Genomic DNA, 20,728 nt, shown 5'->3' on the forward strand with positions numbered 1-20,728 from the left:
GTGAGGTCTACAAAGCTCGGGTTTATAAGAAATCCAGGTATAAGAAGTGCGCATCTCCATTAAGCTTGACTCAGTTGCAGTCATGTGTCTTTACAGAAATCAGGCTTGCTGATTGGACAGAGTAAAGAAAGAGCAGTCTAGAGCTAGGAGTACTAATAAATAATACGGAAGGAGTATTATACTGGAGTGACAAGAGGGGAGTCAGAACACATTAACTTTGGAAGCATTCCCTATGTAGAGCATTCTCCAGATTCCTGGGATGGTCACCCCTTCCTCCCATGTGAGCATCCCAATGACAGCTCATAAAGTGCATGTGAAGGTGCCCTCAGAGAGCCCTCTTCACTGACAAAATCGACAGCAACATACCTGCTACTTCCTGCCACCTAGTGAGGTTTACTGCCCTGCACTCATGCCAGGAAGTGTAATGTGAACCATGAAAAATACATCTGAATCACAGAAAATGAAGCATTTGCACATAAAAGGCTTTTGCTCACAAAAGTTGACCAATATAACAGTATTTTTCAATGATGAATCTGAATGAAAAAAACCTCCACAAATTTTAAGTACATTCAAGAAAAAAATATATTATCTTTCAAAACTATGAACAAATTCAAATTTGGCTATGTGAAGGAAAGCATGTATAAATGAGATCTCAATTTCTGTTACCTTTGCAATGGTCTCGTGCAGGCTGAAGGAGGGATCCAGTTCTTCAGTTTTTGTTGCATGTACAGGAAAAAGAGCTTCAGAAAGAAAGCTAGAATTCTGTGAGAAAGAAATAAGAAGCCTTTTAGGATTCGACATTGATTTTCTTTCGAATGCTTACTGGATTTTGTTGAGAGATTGAAAAACCCTTCAAATTGATCTTATGTTTTGCCAGTTATTAAACTTATTTCACTGATCTAATTAACTGATTCGAATTCCCTGAAACAGGAAAAAACCCCTAAGTCTTATGACTTTATTTCTTGAATGGCAGTTGTCTTTGTAATTATGCTTCCCAAAGCAGCTAAAAATTTTGCCTTGAGGGAGAAAAAATAACACATTTCATTTGGAGCTAGGCAGGAATCAGACATTTTATTTAATATGTTATGATTTGGTCTTCAGAAGAAATGTCACATTAATCAAAGAATATACTTTTATCTTATGCAATCATCCTACTTCTGTATACAGTAATACAATCTACATAATATGAAGGTTTGGTGAATTCCCTAAAATTACATTCTTCAGGTTGACCACTCTTTTTATAACTAGGCTATCTTAATATATTAGTTGTACAAGATGTTTGCCTCTTCTTGTACCGTAAGAAAGCAAGAAGTTAGGTTGCATATTTGCTGTCACAAGGCAACAGCAAACTGAAACCCAGGTGTGAACTGAAAAAATGCAAAACAATTTAAAAAAAACCCAAACAACAAACCTCAGAGGTGCACAGATGCCTAAAACTGAAATTATTTTAAACATTTATTCCTGATCTTGGTATAATAAAGCAACTGAACTAAAAAGAAAAATCTTTCTTTGCATTGCTTTTGTGGCGCACACCTAGTTTAGTTTTTTAGACTTGACCTGAGATACCTGTCTCAGAAAAGCTAGGAGCCTAGTGCCCATCTAATACTCACCTGATATAAAAATAAGTGTAGAGGTACATCTTGATGGACTGAGACGCTTGATTCGGTAAGCATACTTTAAATACACTGTTTACCAACAGCAATGGGTTCAGTACAAAAACACGGAAAACATAGCCAAAGTTATTTCACTGATCGGGCAGAGAATGTGCCAGTGCCTGAGTATCACGCCATTCTAAAATATACTAGCTTTGAACAGTTCTACTAAACATACTTGTCAAACTGAACTCTGATGCAGAAACACCATCCATGATGCAGAGATGCATCCACTGCATTTACTTACATCCTGAAGAGGAATAATACATCACCTCAAGCCTTCTGCCAAACTCTGATTAGCCCTAGGCAACTAAGTTCAGCATCTCCTTTTAGATGATCTAAATCTTTCCTTGTCCATTAATCTTATTCTGGGTTTTTATTTTAATTTTGGCTGCCAGAACCTAAATATATTTTTGTGTTTAGAGAATACCCTAAGTTTCTCTATTGTATTTCATATTTAGTGTACAATGCATTGTGTGCCACACAGAATTACATACAGACTTAACAGAGGGATCGATTTGGGACTGCAGAGAGACTTCAAGCTTTTTATTAACATACTTCCCTGTAGTAAGTCTTTGCATCAGAGTGCTGGGAAACTAGTCCTGTCCTTTCTTTGTCAGCCCTGGCAGAGTCTCCAGGGAATTATTCAGTTTCAGATCAAGTTAGGCTAGTTCTAGCATTTCACATACATCTTTTAAATGTTTTTTTTTTGTTTGTTTGTTTGTTTTGTTTGTTTGTTTGTTTGTTTTTTGTCTTTTTTTCTTCTGCAGAGGCACAGTAATAAGAATATAAGAAAACATGTCCACTAAGAAAGGTTAAGCAAAGGAATGAGACTCATGAAATGAATTTATTTTCCACGTTCATGATCATACCATTTTACATATGCTAGTTCTGGAGCTTTACACAGGACCCAATATAAGAGTACTCCAAGTCTGAGTGTAACTTTCATGGTCTATGAATTTACATATAAAATAGTACCAGCAGCAATAAGCAGCTGACAATATCCCTGTCTCAGACATGCCAAAGTCATCATGAGATTATACTATGATTACATCTTTATGAATAGAAATTTTGAAAAATGCCTGGAGTCTTTTCAGACTTAATTCCAAATAAAATTCACAGAAGCCCATGGTCCTGTATTTAAGCTGAATAATTTTTCTGGTTTAGATTACTTCCCAGCCCGCAAGGCAATATTGATGATGTTCAGGAAACATGTCCTTTTCAAATGCCAGCTTCCTGTATCTACTAAAATAATACTTCTTCACTTTCCTCCTCTTGATATATACTGGTCTTCAATAGCTTCTGTCCTTGTACTCAAAAAAGTGCTCATATTCTGTATTTGCAAGAAGTGAAGCCCCTTTTAAGGGGCATTAAACCTGGTAACGATGCCAAATACAGTCTTCAATCACCATAAAGTTATTTGCAATGGTCAAATAAAGCTTTGGTTAAAAAATATTAAGAGTGATCTGAGCTTTAACAGGATTGATTTGTAAGGCTGACACTCCACTACCTTTTAGAAAACACTACCACTTGCTAAAAACACTCTGCAGGGTTTATTGTTTCAAACATCAGGAAGTGAGCAAATGAGAGAGACAAACAATTTAGATGCTTTGTTTTGGCTTGCATAACCTCTTCTTATGTGACTGAGCTCTACTCTTTTGCATGCTGGGTTCTAAGCCATAGAAAGACTGAAGAAAAATAGTACTTTAGTGAAAAGAGCGTTAACTTCAATTCAAACACAGGAAGTTAAAAAGAAGCAGAGAAAAAATCTTACCCTCCTCCTTGAAATAAACAATATAAAGTATCTTACTCATGCACCCCTGGGGATAAAATGGTGGTATATGATATATGCCTGCTGAATCAGAATTATATTTGTACTAAACAATGCAGTACATCACATGGAACCAAAAGGTAGTTCTTAATTGGGCACGGCACTGTTAGCTCTCTTCCCAAACAAGCGTGAGACACAAATTCCTTATAATCATAGCAGTGATGAGGTACGGCAATATGCTCTGCTTAAAACCACTCAGTGTAGGATTAGCTCCCTGCAGATGCCCAATCCACCTCCTGAACTAGTACATTCAGAAATAAATCGAGCTTTTTTGAAAAGCATTAATGGCTCATAGACATGATGTTCAAGATGTTCAAGAAAACTCAGTGAAAGGCAGATCTCAAAAGGGTATGTTACATCTCTGCTAAGTTTGCTTGATTTTTTTTCTCCAAATTAATGCCTCCATGATCTGTATTCTATCAGTATTCCATGCATTTCTAGAAGGTTATTTCTGGTTGTTCTGGTTGTAAGCTGCCACCACTTTTTTTCTTTTTTTTTGGGGGGGGGGGGGGAAGCACTGACTCATACAAATTTTGGTGTTCAGTGATGCATCTGTGTGTTGTCACAGAAGCACCAGAATAATAAATGAAGTCATTCTTCAACTATTTGGTTAATTTTTTTTTTTTTTGCACAAAGTAACTTATTATAAAGATAAAATACATACTTCAAGATCATTTCATAACACCTATTCATCTTGAAGTCTGCACACTAGTTTACAGAGCCATATCATTTATTTGGTGGAAGGTTGAGGAACACTGTCATTCTGCTATGGTAGTGCTAATGCTGTTCATCATCATTCACGTAATTGCAATCAATAACTTACAAAGAATTACACTATTTATATTCATTCTTGAGATCCTTACTGAAAGTCAGTGAAAGGAATGATTACTGAATTAGCTTTGCTATACAAGATCAGATTATTGCTCCATCTAGACAAGTACTTTTCTCTGGAATCTAAAACTTGATGGATCAGATGCTTGTAAAGCAGGAAAACACTGCTTAACTGGCTTTTATCCCACCCTATTCCAACACACCTATGGGGCACAGGTTAGGATTCTAGTAATCTTTCACTCATGTCTCATTCAGTAATGGGGTAAACACTGCAAGTATACATTCACACTCATTCTCTTCATTTAAGTGCCTTCGTGGATCAGGTTTTGCTCCTCTTACAACACTTGAATGAAAAGAAATACTCGGTCCTAAATGAATTACACAAGGAAGTGGTAGGATTCAACCCCAAGTCAGCTAGAGCTCTGATGTGGATTAGTCCTGATATCTTGCCAGAGGCGAACATCTCAAAGACAAACTTTATTTTTCTTTAAAACTAGCTTTTATGAGAACTGCATGCAAGAAAACAGCCCTTATTAAAAATTGAACAACAATTTTTAAACAACTTTTGCCTGTTATTTCTTTGAACAAGGAGTCATTATCTTTATGTTCTTCCTCAGTCCAACACTGACTTCCCATTTTGCAACAAACTCAGCACAGTCTCTGCTAGGATCCTCAGGAAAAGAGTTGGGCTTTTCTTTACACCTGTCTTGTGGTCAGACTACAAATACGCCCCTTTCTCTGCTCATCAGTCCCTTCTGCACTTGAAGGCTTGGAGGTCTTTTTGATTTTTATCACTGTCCCCCTCTCGTGCCAGCACAGTTTAGCTCTCTTTTGTTGGCCACATCTATAGTCTGGAAAACTGACAGATTATTCTGTTCCTCTTCTGAATGCCACTGAGCAAGCAACCCTCCTTCCAAAGGCTTCCAACTTAGTCCAGACCACAGCAGGCAGGCAAGGTACACATGTAGTTTTTGCTACTGCCTCAGATGCAGCCTTTTAAAGGAACACAATGTGAATAAGCAATGACCAGCAAATAAATCCAAACACATTTTTTCATCAAAAGAGCAAGCCATTTTGCTCATGATGGAATCAAGACCATTAGCTGCTTGCTAAGATCTTGAAAAGGAGTCATACAAAATCACTGCTTTAAGCAGGCTTGAGCATTTTTACACAATTAAGCTTTGTGCCCAGAACATAGAGGCTTCCCTATGAAGTGTACATGAAATAAATTCCTACAATTTTAACATATTTGTACATATCCACAAATAACACATATTATTCTCTGTGTGTACAGATAGTACTTGCAAATAGTTAATCCAAGATTATTAGATTTTACTACCTGAAATAACTTCCTGGCATCTCGCTCTGCACTTATAAAAGGATATCTTTAAAACAGCTTTTTTTTTTTTTCCTTCATAAAACCCACCTCCATAAAAAACTACTAGAAAGGCAAACCTGTTCTGTTTCTCTTGCTTTTTATTGTTTTTCAAGCACTAGGCTCATCAGAGAAAGCTGCAGGAACTGTCCAAGTAACAGAAGCCCCACTCTTTATCCAAGGGAGCACATGGCAGAGAAATGAGTCTAGATGATGTTTCAAGAGTACCTCTCAGCATTTAACAGCATGAGCAACACTTTCCAACAGAGAGAAACTGAATCAGACTCCTCACTTATTCTTTGAGCAAGCTCAGAGTAACAAGCGGGTGTTTTCCGGTGGTTGTTTTTATGTTTGTTTTGTTTTATGTTGTTTTTTCGGAGTCTTTTCTTACAGTAATTTGCTAAGAAGATTTCTAGTATATACACACCAAGAAAAAGACATGCTAATCCCAAGGTCACTAAACCAACTATATTATTCCTCTATGTTTTCACCCACAGTACAAGTTACAGCTATAGTTATTGTCCTTGTACTCTCCCCCTCTCATTTCCTAAACAAAACTCATCTGCCTTCATTTCTAGTCAGGCAGTAGTATCACCCTCACCTTTACAATGGTCAGAGTGTTCTGCATACTGTGCAGCTGAATGTTCTCAAGATGCTATCAATTAATGGAAAAACCTTTTCAAGGTCAGACCACTGTGAATCACCCTCAAATTTAGGAGGCTCAGCTTCCAGTTATGCCTTTGAAAATTCCCTCTTTGCTGTTTCTTGTCCTTTGTAAATTGTTCTTTAGGTAGTACATCATTAACCAAATGGATTAAGTACATTTGCTCTTCTGATATGAAGCTATGCTTTTACCATACAATGTGTACAATCTAGAAATGACCCCACCAATAATCCTTCAACTCCCAGCATAATGATTTGGTTTCTCTATGAGCTCTTCAAAAGAGATATGAACCTGCGTAACACGAATTTGGAACCAGGCTTCCAAAACTCTGTATTTGTCTCATCTTCCTTTTGGAACGATCAGTTAACCTGATCTTTTCAACACTCATTAAATGAAGCATTCTGTGAAATTAGAAAGACATTGATGTTCCACTTTTCAAATAATGGGTAATTTCTGATTAAACTTCGATTGAACGTTCAACTTTCAATCTTAAAACAAATTGCCTCCTTTTCTTTTTAATTTGAACCCAATTTCCTGCTGCCCTCGGGTCTTGTGACAGTAATTAATTGATTTATGAATCAATTAATGGGGATCAAAAATGCAGAAAAAAACCTGTCAAAGCCCCTAACCTGGCTTACTCTTGCTTATTTATGATGGACACTTGCGCTAAAATTCACTTCTGATTTACTAGACTCATTTTTCTAAGTTGTCCTTCCTCAACTAATTAAGTGAACATAATGCTTCACCTTCTAAAGGTACTAAATTTGCATCCTTTGTGTACTGTTTTACAGCATACCTTCAATTTATATGCCAACTTTCAACCAATGCATTTTAAATCATGAATAAATTCCCACAGCACTTCTGGTGATTTAATGTAAAACATAGTAAATACCAGGACATTAGATACCAATTTTATCACACACTGTTTTAGGACTGGAAATAGTTTTGTGGTACATGCAACAAACTATTTATTTATTTTCTTTTTTTTAGGAGGCCATGACAATGCTGCATCTACAACAGAAACTCCTTTTTTCTTGACTATGACTTTAGAAACAGTTCAATTACTAGGTTTATGTTCTCATTCCATCCTGAATACATTTTTCTTGCCTGCTGAATATTTCCAGCATTTATAAGAAAACATCCCTCTGCCCTTAACCTGGTGAATAACACACAAATACCTCAAGAATTTTGTGTGTGTTTTGTTCGTTTGTTCTTTTTTTGAAAGGAACATGCAGTGGAGGTTTCTCCACCCAGAAAAAACTCTCAATCTGGAAAAAGACAGTCCTAAGACTCAAGTTCTTTAATCAGTTTGACTTCACCCTTGCTTATATTTGACTCTATCGTTCGCATGTGTGACAACTTCGCCCTTCAGCATTCACAATATTTGCGCCACCAATTTTGTACTGCACAAAAGCAAAAGTTTCTTAGAAAGGTACAACAGAGAGCAAAAACCTGTCTGAAATTTGTACAGGTAGGCCGAACAGTATAAGAATGCCAGTCTAACACTGCTAAAATCTGCAAAGCAAATACACAAAAGAAGGATGAAAGCCAAGAGAAAGCTGTTTATTTTTTTCACACAGACCAAAGAATAATGTTTTGGAGAGGAGAACTTAGGGGTATAAAGATTCTGCTGCATCAGGACCGAGAATATAACTGGTTACCTGTCCACATATATGTGTGTGTGTGTGTCTGTGTGTGTGTCTGTGCTATGAGCTACTACACTTTCACTTTCTGCCTCTTTGTAATACAACAATATGAAGAGTAAAATTGTAGCAACCTGAGGAAAACTCACAAACATTCAGTGTCTGGTAACTAAAACACAAAGCTAGTAGTCAGTGCTTACCTTCGTAATCATCCTGGGAAGCAAATTTAGCTGGGAGGTTGATTTTACCTGCAGAGTGCACATTATAAAGTTATGCTGTGCCCAAAACTATTACCCAGAAATCTAGAGGCTTACAACTGCATGAGGACTTACGTGCATCTGTATTCAAAGCACTTGCCAAAAATTTGTCAGAACATGAAGGTAAAAACCCCATCAGAAGAAAAGATAAAGAGAGAGCAGTGAGAACAAAACCACCGGTGAAATCTGCACTGCAGGTTCTAATTCTTATTCCATTTTACCCTAGCATCAAACAATTAGCATATGATGTTTTGGCAGCAAATACACAATTGTATCCCTTTGTGAAACAGGTGTGTCACCTCAGCTGGGCTAAAAGACCATCTCATCTCCATCCATTTTCCTTTTTTTCTTTTTTTTTCCTGGCAGGGTATAAGAGATTGAACCAGAGATTTGACTGGAACAAGGATAAAAAAAAAAGAGTAATGGAAAAGAGCATCTCATATTCTAAAATATGGCTTATCATCGACCATGTGGAGTACTTTTAGTTTGAGAAGATACAGCAGACTGAAGTAGATTTTCAAACAGATTTACTGAAAAAGTGGATTATCTAGCATAGAACATACTGAAGCAAAAGTGTAATACTCTGATGCGTAGGTTAAACTGAATCAATGGCATAACACCAGGGATTGACGTACAGCATATAGGATTTCTCACTATTAAAGGCCCTTAAAGTTGCAAACATACTGCAGAAGAGTGTATGCTTTTCCACCTCACTAGCAGGCTGCCTGTTCCCTTTCTGGCAAATGCTCTCGATATCTAATTAAATGTTCCCCCAAAAATCCACAAAGGATTATGAAGTGATATAAAAGTTGGTTTTCACTGTAAGCATAGGCCAATTCTTTTTAGAAAGCAAGTCATTGCAGTTGCCACAGCCTAATGTGTGTCAAAAATCTCATTCAAAGTCAGAATGACCCTGTCCTGAAAATGGGCATGCTGGAAGGAATTTCTGACAAGAAGCTTTTCTTTAGAACTTTTACCATTTCAGTTCACTGAAGAACTTTCAGAAAAGAAAGAAAACCAAATCTATCTACGTTTTTAATATTCTGGTGAAGATGCTCAGTGACCTTGTGATGTCATCAGATGACAGACAAAATAAGCAAGGTCTGCCAAATCACACTACACAGAAAACAGAAAAGGCAGAATTGGAATCACTGATGCACAATTTATTTTATTATTCAACTCAACTGTAGCCAGAAAAACTCAAGCCAACAGTAATCAGACAGGAAAATAATATAACCACTTTACTCTCATCTCTTTTAACTTAATGTTTTCTTCCTTGCAATAGTAAGTGAATTGAAATAATCACTGTAAAGCTATAAATTCAGACTGCAGCATAAAGAAAGCAACTTTTAACACATCAGGACACTTGCATAGCTTTATTCTTCTCTAGAATTTTCCCTTGATGCTTTTTAAACTGAAAGCAGAATCAGCAGTTTAAGTAAGAGGAAGCAGCTCAAAGCCAGAAAACTGGAACCCTCAGAGAGGATCTTTCTCAATTTTCAGAATTTTAGAAATAGGATGGCTCAGTTCAGCTTTACTACATTTAAGAGAGAACACCTTTTCTTGGATGTGTCACATGCATGATGCAAGAACACTTTGTAACATTTTATGATCAACTGTGAGCATTCCAGTTACATGGAAAACATGCAGGGCCAGTAAGATCATCCTAACAATGTCCTGCTATAAGCCATAAATTCATAGAATCATAGAACAGTGATAGTGACTGTCACATGGAACAGAATTCCAGTGACAATGTCTTTCATAATCACAAATATTATAAAGCATGCTGGTTTTATTTCCTGATTTGATGCTTCCAACTTCTAGTTTTTATTTTTAGTGCTTTAAAACACTGTATAAGGTATTATACTGAATGAAGAAAACTGGACAAATATTGTGTAGGTGGGAACCTCAGTGTTACAGTAAGAATCAGAATCGGCTTTTGCTAACAACGTCTTCAAAGACAGTATTTATCTATTGAAAGACTTATTAAACAGCTATTTAATGGCCATGATAAGATACATCAAACACTGCAAATTTTGAGAGGACGTATCATTGACTGAAATCACAGCTGATAGTCCAGTGACCTTGATTACTTTTCCTGACATACTAAAGCACAAAGCTGAGTTCCACTACTAGTATCTGCTGACACAAAACAAGTTCTGATACTTATTCCAGACACTCTGCCAGACGATTTTTAGTTGGTCTGTTGAATTTAGCCACTCAGAATAACAACGCTAAAATGCTGTCTTGAATGCAGCATGCCATTTACTTCTCCAGGGAGGACAGATAATTCAGTGTCTTGTACCCTTAGATGATACACGTTTCAGTAACTAGATGCTTCAGCAGGCTATCAAACAGAAGCAGTAATTGGTGTCTAAGCAAATGTCTCGTATGTTTTCCCACATCCCACTGACCCTGTTAACTTCTAACCTATCTTTCTTCCACTGACTTTCAACAACCTTCAGCCAGTTCCATGAAAATTAAGAGTCTATGAGAGAATCTGTAAGGACAGGTTATAGCAACACGTATCCATGCCATGTGAGTGCTAAAGAAGTTGTGCATTTTTGTTACTGTATGTAAAGAATATTCCCCTTCTGGATGCACAGTGGAATGTTTGGGACATCGAAGCACTGGGATTTGTGAGATCAAACAGGTGCTTTTGGAACAAAGTAATGCATCCAACTGATGAGAACATCATCAGTTTGACTAACACTGGTGGAGTAACAGAAATGCTCTTCCATGAAATTAAGTAGCTAAATATTCATATTATTCAATAAAAAAACTCAAGCAATCAACTGAACATCAAGTGTATTTTGTCTTGTAAAACACTGACTCACTAACCTTAACAATTTCAGCATGCTCTCACTATCAAATACAACTAAATTAGCATCCAAGCAAACAGATGGACTAATGTATTAATGTATTACTGATGAGTACTACACTGAGTAACCTCTAAATGTACTGAGAAATTAGAAAGCACTAATTTATGCTAAAGACAGACAGAAAAGAGAACCTGTTGGTCAGAAGAAATGTAGTATGAATAAACAAAAGCATAGCTATTATAAAGGCAGTATAGCCCACGAGTGAGAAAGGGAAGACACACAAGCAGCCATGGTTTGGACCTGTCTTCAAAAGCAGTCCAAGACAACCTACTAGGGACAGTTTGAACCATATTTTCTTACACCCTGGCAGCTCATCATTTGTCCATGAACAAAAATGAAACCTCTCTTCACCTTGATATAACTAACTCCTATTGCTACACCTTGTTGACCATAATGTTCTACTACGAAGTTCATAAAACCTGCCAGCAGCAAATGCAGGAGCAGCAAACTCTCTAGAGACAGTTCAGAAAAAGGAAATCATGGGTTCCCAAACAACTTGCCATTCTGAGGCTGATACACATTTGATTCTTTGCAAAGAATTTCCGGTGTCTCTATTATTTTAAGCACAGTAGTACTTTGACTCTTTCACACATGCATGAAACATCTCCTGCAATTCCCCACTGGCAGCTACCAGATGTGTATTTCCTTAAAAAATGAACACACACCGGGGAGAAAGGAACAGTAAAACACAGAAAGAAGGGAGCAATGCAGATCCATATTTTCAGATGGAAAAGCTACCAAATTGCAGATCATCACAGCAACACATTGCTGTTATGGAAACATTCATTAATCTAGATACAGACGGGGAAATACAGTTTCTATTTAGGGTAGGAATCTCCCTTGAATATCAGTATCAAACAGTTGGTGCTAATTCTCTTCTAAGGACATTCATCCACCTGCCATAGGCCTGGAAGATTTGTTTTCAGCAGCTAAGACTTGAAGTAAGTACACCATGTCTTCATATATGGTCTGCCCTGATCCTTCAAAGAAAATGATGTCATGATGCTTCTAACTGAAATTCCTGATAAGTGTAGATTGATCTGATAAATTAATTGGTACTAGGTGACACTTAACCCAGGAGGATGTTATAACAGAAGAAAAACATCATAAAATTTACCAGAAGAGCCTAGTCATCTCTAGATCATCTAAGCAGTCACTCTTTCCTGCCAGGAAAGGGACTGGAGGACATACCAGAAGTAAAGGAGAAAATAATCTGGATGTGGAGTAACTGAGATTAATTATGTGATGCAAAAATGTTTTGATAACTGCATTAGGAATATAGAGATGTGAAACTTCAGAACATAAATGACTGATCTTAAGCACTGTAACTGACTAGTGAACTACATTAGTGATAAAAAAATGGCTCAGTAAAGGGTATCATTGATTAGACAACTCATGTTTGCTTTAGATATACACTCACAGAGGTACAAGGTTGTGTTCATGGAATTAATTTTCTTGTTTTACACAGAATTTACTGACAAAACTATACCCCAGACTTTTCTGCCTTCCATAGATTTTATACTTTTATATAAACAAATGCATACAAAGTGTGATTACATATGTATATATCTTTATAAATAATCCTTGACACGAACTTTGCCAAGAGAGAATGCATGAGAACATTGGTCATAAATTTACAGTGACAGTTATCAGGATTTGTTCCAAATACATTCAGCTGCTTGACATTACAGTCCATGTTACATTCCTAGGCAAGCTGCAGCTCAGACATTATAACTAGAAGACGGAGGTTGTACCTGTTGCTGGGGATTATCTGTCCTTGAGTTTGCAAATTGTTTACTGGTTGTTTTGGGGTTTGTTGACCTATACAGTCCATTCTTTATCTACAATACAGAGACAGAGAACTGTTCTTTCAAAGCAATGGCAGATTTAAATAAGTTCTGGCAGCCAGAGAAATGGTAATAGCTCACCAGCAGGCAGAAATTAAATTTATTTTCATTGTTTGTTTTGAGAAATCTAAGTAACAGTGTGCTGGAGGTTATCATGGTAATGAACATAGCTATTCCTGTGGTAATATAGCCAGTAGCCATCAACTGCACTATGCTGCTATGACTGATACAGTAGTTGCAAATTTGAAAATAAAAATACTCCAAATGCTTCCTTCAAGTACCACTTAATTAAGTTAAACTTCTCACAGAGGTTAATTACTTAGACAATTTCACTGAACTAAAATTGAACAATACAAACATCATGTCAAGGTCATAACTGGAACCCACTCACTGTATCAGTGAATCAGTACTGATGGGAAACAGACTGTCCCAGTCATCAGTGGGACAAAGATGTTCATGGTAAGATCCCAGGCGTGGCCATTCTAGCTGACTGCACAGAACATGATTAACCCTTTACACACAGCCAACATCCTGAACTTCCTTGTCACCTGATTTCTGTGAATTTGTATGATCAGTTCAAAACTTTACGTGGAATCCCCCAAGAAATAAAACAGCAGCTGAAGGTCCCCATAACACAGGATTACAATGGTGCTCCTAACCACTGACAACCGAACCCCACAATTTAGGGACATTTAGTACTGTTTGCACTCAGACAAAAATTGGTATAAACACCAGTTTCACATTCACTTTTGAAAAGACACAAGGCAGATGCACTGAAGAGCAATCCATACTGCCTAAGCCCTTCCTCTACAAGAACATAAGCACATGAAAGACAGGAAAAAAAAAGCATGCAGCATGGGAGGTTTTTTAGGTAAACTAGGCCCTAAGTTCTCTCCATCAAGGACAGCTCCTCTGCTTCTTTTCTCATAACAAAGAAAACATGGAAAACTTTTGATTCCTTTTGAAAGAAACTCAGGATGTGTCAGCCTAAGCATGTAAATACTAAAATCAAGAAACTGCAGAAAGTTTCCCTAAAGAGTGGTAAAAAAGGAAATAAAGAGAGCAGGACAGGAGGGAAGGGAGGAAGCAAGAGACAGATGGTAAAAAAAAAACACCTGAGGGGCCACATTCATTGCAGAGTCAAGATTTAGCGGCTTCGTTTTTACACAAGTGTGGGCAAAAAAATCACTTTTAAGGGCTCTAATGAAAGTTGAAAGTTACCTTCAAAAAGTTATGCATATTTCAACAGAAATAAAAATCATTAGGCATTCTCTCTAAAGAGGACACAATCTCAAACTGTCAAAATTCTAAACTCTTCTACATATATTACATACAAATGCCTTCTATAAAGAAACCATTTTTCTTCTAAATTAGCTTAGTGGTCCATGGTATTACACTATCTTGGTCTAGCCTGTGAATAATGTGACAGGTAATTTTTATACTTCTTGCCAGTGCTTAAGTCCGAGTGAAGATACGGAAAACAACTTTTATGGCCTAGGTGTAAAAATAAATGTTCTATAAGCCCTGCATATCCAAACTTAGACATAAAATATCTCATGCTAAGTATGTGTCCATCAATAAGTAACAAAAAAGGGGTTTGGTTTGTGGTGGTGTTTTATTTTTTTGGTTTTTTTTGGCTATTGTTTGTGTGGGTTTTTTGTTGTTTGTTTTTTTTTTTTTTGGTGGGTTTTTTTTTTTTTAATAACAATGTTCAGTAACTTTTTTTTTCTCAAAGCAAAATGATAATGCTAACACTGATGTAACCTACCACGTTATCACAGACAGGATTTAAGATTCTGTGTTATCAGACAGGATAATAGGATTCAATTATGTACTAGTATGCACTGAGAAAGGTAAGTAACATGCAGACAACATAGGTAATCATCTAGCTATAATGTAAAAATTATATTCCTCATGAAACCGTTGACTGCAGTGACATAGACATGAATATTTTCCAACTTGAAAATGCTCAAAATGCTCCTCTACCAACTTCAGGATGCAAGTGATTGAAGCAGCTTCAAAATGCTGAACACTTTAATATTTGGTTTACAGTGCTGAAGAAACAATCATATCTCCAGCTGAAATCATGGCAAACTCAGATTATTTGTACCCAAAGCAGGGCTATTTCTCTGTTTCTGTGCTTTAGTTATGTTCCAGTACTTCAGCAACTATGCTATAAACTGTGCTAAGACAGACATAATCAAACTGAATTAACTTGCAACTATGGGACTGGTTCTTTTCTCTTTAGTGAAGAAGTTTCAAGTAACTCTGATTACAGAGAAATGATCTTTAGAAATGTAAGCCACAAGTTCTCTTCCTCCATAGGTTTTCCACCCATTGCCTTTAAACCACACTGATTATATCCACTTTCTCAAATAAATCATTCTATCCTCACAAAAGAACTTGCTTAACAATTAAGAGTTCTGTTAAGTCTGTGACTTAAGCCACTTTTATCACAGCCACAGATTTGAATAATGAGCCTTTTATTTCTGTAAAGATTAAGTTTCAATTATTTTTAACACTTGTATTTTGTAGACATCATTCACAAGAGCAGACTTGGGTCTACAGTGACTGTTGATTCATATGGAATAAAACAGTTATCAGTCACGCATCTGAAATAAACCAATTATTATTAGAATTTCCATTAATGTGAGAATTTAAAAAAGATGTTAAAAGCAACAGAGGAGGATGAAAAAAATGTGTAAGGTAAGAGAAAAAAGTGATATAGCCGTATTTTTGTTACACAGGCACACAATCAATGCATTCATTCAGAAAGAAGAACAACGAAGAATTAAAATATAAAATACATGCATGCTCTTCAGATCACACACCACTGCATCCAATGCTTTCAGATATTCTTAATTTACAACCAAGTAACCAAGAGCTGAGCTTTAATCATGCTGTTTAAAATATAAAAACGCCGCAGGTGAAGAATTTAAGTCTAAGACACTAAGCAGAATCGCAATGAACAGTGATGTATCCAAAATCACAGTTTTGTCCATTATATGCACATAGTTTATATCATTATAGAGATATTTATGTATTATACCTGTTGTAACATTTTTCAGTTTGAAAATACACTGACATAGAAATACGACTGATATTTTCAAGGATACAGAAATAGTCCACAGGTGGAAAAAAAAAATAATCAGAATTTACTCACTTGCTCCAATTTGTCATTCCTGATGTACCAATGATCATATCCTGATGTACCAATGATCATACAACTGAGTAATTCCATTGATACCTAGCTCTTACTGAAGTAGTTAAAGAGTAGTACAGAGCTTTGTTACTATAATAACAAAGACAAGCCTGTGACTAAGGACCTCTTTTACTTTATACTGCTCTTTCTTGTTGATGTAAAGCTAAGTGAAGATGTTTCTAATACTATTCTCCACTGAGGTGAGGACTAATAAACTTCTAATAATGGGCTTTCACTGTTAGAGAAACTTAGGTTTTAATTCAACATTGTATTTCTCTCTGGAGGCTTTATATGGTCACTTAGATGTAAATTAATCATTAACTTGAACAGCATGACACCTCCTCAAGTTAAGATAATCTGTGCTATTAGGAAAATCTTATCAGCCTTTCTCCTAATAGATTACAAATCAGAATGTGACCCTCATGTGGAGGTAAAGCCAGTGCATCAGAGGTTAGGAAGAGAGGAAGGCTTTCTTCAGTAACTGTATGAGAATTCTTGGAAATTGAGTTAATATTACTTTTTTTTCCACTTGAGAAATTCTTCCAAGTTTACTTCCTACTTGCAGACTAAAACGCTGCATATTTTCTGCTAGTAAATAAATGAGTTACATTTCTCTCAGTGCATTTTTATACTAGTGGTTCAATACTTAGAATGCGCTTTTACTAGCTCACAGATCTGACCACAGGCATTTGCCATGCAGATTTAACCTCCCTCAGGCTGTGTGGTTTGCTGTATTAGATAATTCCAAGCAAGACAGTTTTACTTACTCTTCTGGCCTGAATGTTTCCTCTTACAACTTTTATTCCCTCTTATTTACTCCTTGGGTTGCTGCCAATGAAAAGCTTTTAAAACCTTCTCTCTGAAAATTGGCATTACACTGTGTAAGAAATGCATTTCTAAATCTGACCTATAACTGTTGCTCTGTAGGCAGACTGCAAGACACAGGTCTTTGGCTTTTCTACTCTAAAACTCTGAGTGTGGAATAGCATCAGTTTTCTGTGACTCTGCATGCTGACAGGTGGATAAAATAAACTACTAATGTATATTCCAAAAGAAAATTTCCCGAGTAGGTCACAATAGTGAAAGAGACAGTAGAAGAAACCAACCTGGCAAAATGATAGTCTACAAAATCATATCAAAACATCTCATTTCTGAAATCTGTTTTCCCAAACTCAAACCATGTTTCACAATGAAGCTGACAAAGCTGAGGCATAGTTAAAAAAAGCTGAATGGCTTGAAAACAAACCAATCCCCCTCCCTGCAACTTGAAGATTATTTGCAGTCACTGATCTGCACAAGAGAATTTCCGACAATATTTATTAGTACAGTTGTAAATCCAGAATAATTTGTCTCACTTATAACAATACTATCCCTATTTGATACAATAAACATAATCCCCAATGAATAGTTGCAATAAACAGTAGAAAATAAACAGATTCCTTGTCTGACAGAATATAGGGGAAACAATAAGCCTATGTTTTAAGGGACTGTTAATAACTGCTTTAATAAATAACAAAAATACAGCCAAGAATCCAAATTTAGTAATTCTGTGTGACTTCACTTTTAGGAAAAAAAAAAAAATCAACCGCTTGCCTACAGAAATTTACGTATTTTGCTAAGCAGGTTTATTTCTCACATAAACCAAAACTCATGGGGTCAAGATCTCCTGTGGTCTGAGAGGTGTAGTATATCAACCTTAGGACTGAAGATTACACTTATCTCAAGTCTATTTCCAGGAAAGAATTTTGCAAGAAGGACAAATGCTGAGTTTTCCACAGAGAATCAAATTTGCTGTGCCATTTTTAAGCAAATATGAAAATATTTTCTTTTATGATTCAAATTACTTTGCCAAGTGTATCTGAGAGACAAAAATGCACATCTGCAAAGTTAACTGAACGCTAAGAATAACTTTGGTAGGATTGGAATAGAAAATAGCCAAAGCAACCTTCGGTATTCATACTATAAATGTTGCATAAATGTTGCTGGGAAATACTTATTATTTTGATATACTGAAGTCTGCAGATCCTTTCTCATGTGTTATAGATCCTATATACACAGATCTGGAATTAAAATTATGTGAAAGAGCTGCTAACTGACAACAGAAATTTGCACTGGTCCACAAGCCTATCACAAACATTGCACTCTTTGCCTCTTCCCTTCACATTTTCCTTACAGCAATTGCCTTGTGTTTAAATCTGAAACAGAATATTTTGCCTAATAGGTGAAGTGATTTCTGTTTAGAAACAGAAGTCTCCTTATTTATATAAATTCTTGACTTACTCTATTTTAAGTTACACAACAACATGACAACGATCTGGCATATTTCTGTTTAGGTTTGCACTTGTTAACAGAAACATGTTAGCAGGCAGTGCCAGGAAGCATTCCAGTTCAAATCATCTTCAGCTTTCCTCTTGAAATTGGACAGACGTGCTAATATGTAGATAAGCACAGTGCAAGAAGAGAAATAAGGGGAATATGAAACTGCATTGTTACATTGTTACGTTGGCAAGAAACCTTTTCTCATGACCAGTAACTAATGCCAGGCCTCCTCATCCTCAGCTGACAAACTGAGGGGACGTTTGGCTTTCCAGGTGCAAATATAACCTACAGTAGTGAAGGCTGAGGACAGACATGCTTTCTGAACAGTTTATCTGTGTCCAATTCCAACCTGGTCTCCAAACAGTGAAATATGCCTCTTCTTTCTACTTACCTTGCAGAAGACAATGGACTGAAAAAGAACATGGTGTTTTGAAGACTTCAATCAAGCATACATGTCTATACAACCAACATATATACTAGAGTCATATTTTGCCCACAAGTATGAAAACAAAGTTAATTTTGAATGGTGTTGCATCATACTGTGCAGGAAAAAAAATACACACCAAAACTTGTTTCCCTATACTGAAAGCTGTTGGGTTAGAAAACATGTAACCTATAATGCTATCAGTAATATTACAATTATTAATATAATGTCGTGTTCCCCCCTTTTTTCTTTTCATTTGTTCTAAACATTCATCTGTTTGCTTGAATGCCATACCCCTATAAAATCAGTCACTCTGAAGTGTTAATCCGCTGAAGATCTAAGAAGATGCACTTAGAGAAGATGACTTTACATTACAACATGCTTTTCATGTAAGGATATAACCTGAGAAAACCTAATTCTATCTCTTTCTGGTATCTTCAATTTGACCATTTTTATTTCTAACTACCTCTGACGTCTTGATGTCCTCATAAGAAAACTGTGTGACAGGTACTCCGAGATGGTTGATGAAATAATCTGAATCTCCCTGTATCTGCACAGAACTCACATTAGATCCTGGACATCTAGTCTTTTCCACACACTTGATGCTCTGGCTCTGAAAAACAAAAAGAAATCAAAATTCTAGTTACATATTTGCAACCAGGCTCTTAATCAGTATCTCATTTACACGGCATTCTTTGGATGGAAGCAGTTTAAGAACAGCCTGGAACTTACAGTGGTGCAAACAGGTATTAGCTGGTTCATACTTAGTAGTGAGTGAGTTTACAAACTTTTTACCCTCTATTGATATATATTGTAGGATCAGACATAGCAGAGAATGAAGTGTGCTGCAACATGGCTGAGTCTTTCAAAGGGCAAGGAAAGTCATCTCTAATTGAAATAGTAGGAGTGGCAAGAGAAGAAGCCTTTGGTAGGCTGTGAAATGTTCCATGCTGGGCAGCAGATCATAGGTCATCATGGTGCCTCTAGGAAGCATATTCCCACATCTTTAATGGCTAATTAAGGAATTAATTCTGTATTCAGTTAATAGCATGCTCTCTAACAGCAAAAAAATGAATGAGATTATCATATTCAGGATATCTGATAATGTATGAAATGCTGGCAATTTTTCTGTGTAAATTGCTTTAAACAATTCCAATCAGTGACATGTTTGTATTTCTTTCAAATAAGCTTTTTATGTGAAGTCTTAGCAACAAAACGGTAACAGATATAAGAAGAAAACTGGAAAACAAGCCCAAGACTGAGTGCTACATACTCGTGTAGCTCCCAAATATATTAGGTAACTAAACACTTCATAAGCAGTAGGCATAAAGGCTTTCAGTATCTATTATAGCAAATAAAGTATTTAGGGTTTTTTTTAAGAATGTTAGGAAGTTGAAGTACTAGAGATTATTTTGTTTTAGGTAACAGTTTACATAGTGTAACTTCAGTTCCTCAGACCTACCTACTAAGTAATTACTAGCTTGCTACAAAACCAGCGTAAGATTAGTTCTCCTTTAATAACTAAAATGCACCAGATTCTGTATATTAAAGATCATGAGCTTGGCAGGAAAATGTTATAAGAGTTAAAAAAAGACAAATCTTGGTATTTTTCCATGTTTAAATTAGCATAATTATTGCTTCACAGTTTCACTTCAGTGCTATGAAGAATGTAATTGCGTATTATCCACTGTATATGACAGAAGAAGCCCAAACTACATACTCATTTCAAAAGGTATTTTTAAATAACTACACTTTATCTTCTACAGTTTTTCTCAGTCAAAAACATTGTACAGCAGTGCTG

The 20,728-nt window shown here is 36.3% G+C and overlaps 1 protein-coding gene across 12 annotated transcripts in view; it reads right to left on the bottom strand.

The window, feature by feature from the left end:
- The window catches only part of NAALADL2 (N-acetylated alpha-linked acidic dipeptidase like 2), a 489,585-nt gene that overhangs the window by 56,517 nt on the left and 412,340 nt on the right, over positions 1-20,728 (bottom strand). For 9 of the 12 annotated variants that reach the window (XM_057411595.1, XM_057411593.1, XM_057411591.1 and 6 more), the window contains 2 exons: positions 19,394-19,540; positions 667-762 (listed from right to left, as the gene is read on the bottom strand). In XM_057411595.1, the coding sequence (XP_057267578.1) occupies positions 667-762; positions 19,394-19,540 (243 nt within the window). The remainder of the gene's footprint in view (positions 1-666; positions 763-19,393; positions 19,541-20,728) is intronic. The other 3 variants (XM_057411598.1, XM_057411597.1, XM_057411599.1) reach the window with 3 other exon arrangements.

This window comes from Pezoporus wallicus, unplaced genomic scaffold, assembly GCF_028554395.1.
Source record: "Pezoporus wallicus isolate ANWC-B61680 ecotype Strahan unplaced genomic scaffold, APGP_CSIRO_Pwel_v1 contig_6899, whole genome shotgun sequence".
Taxonomy (NCBI): Eukaryota; Metazoa; Chordata; class Aves; order Psittaciformes; family Psittacidae; genus Pezoporus; species Pezoporus wallicus.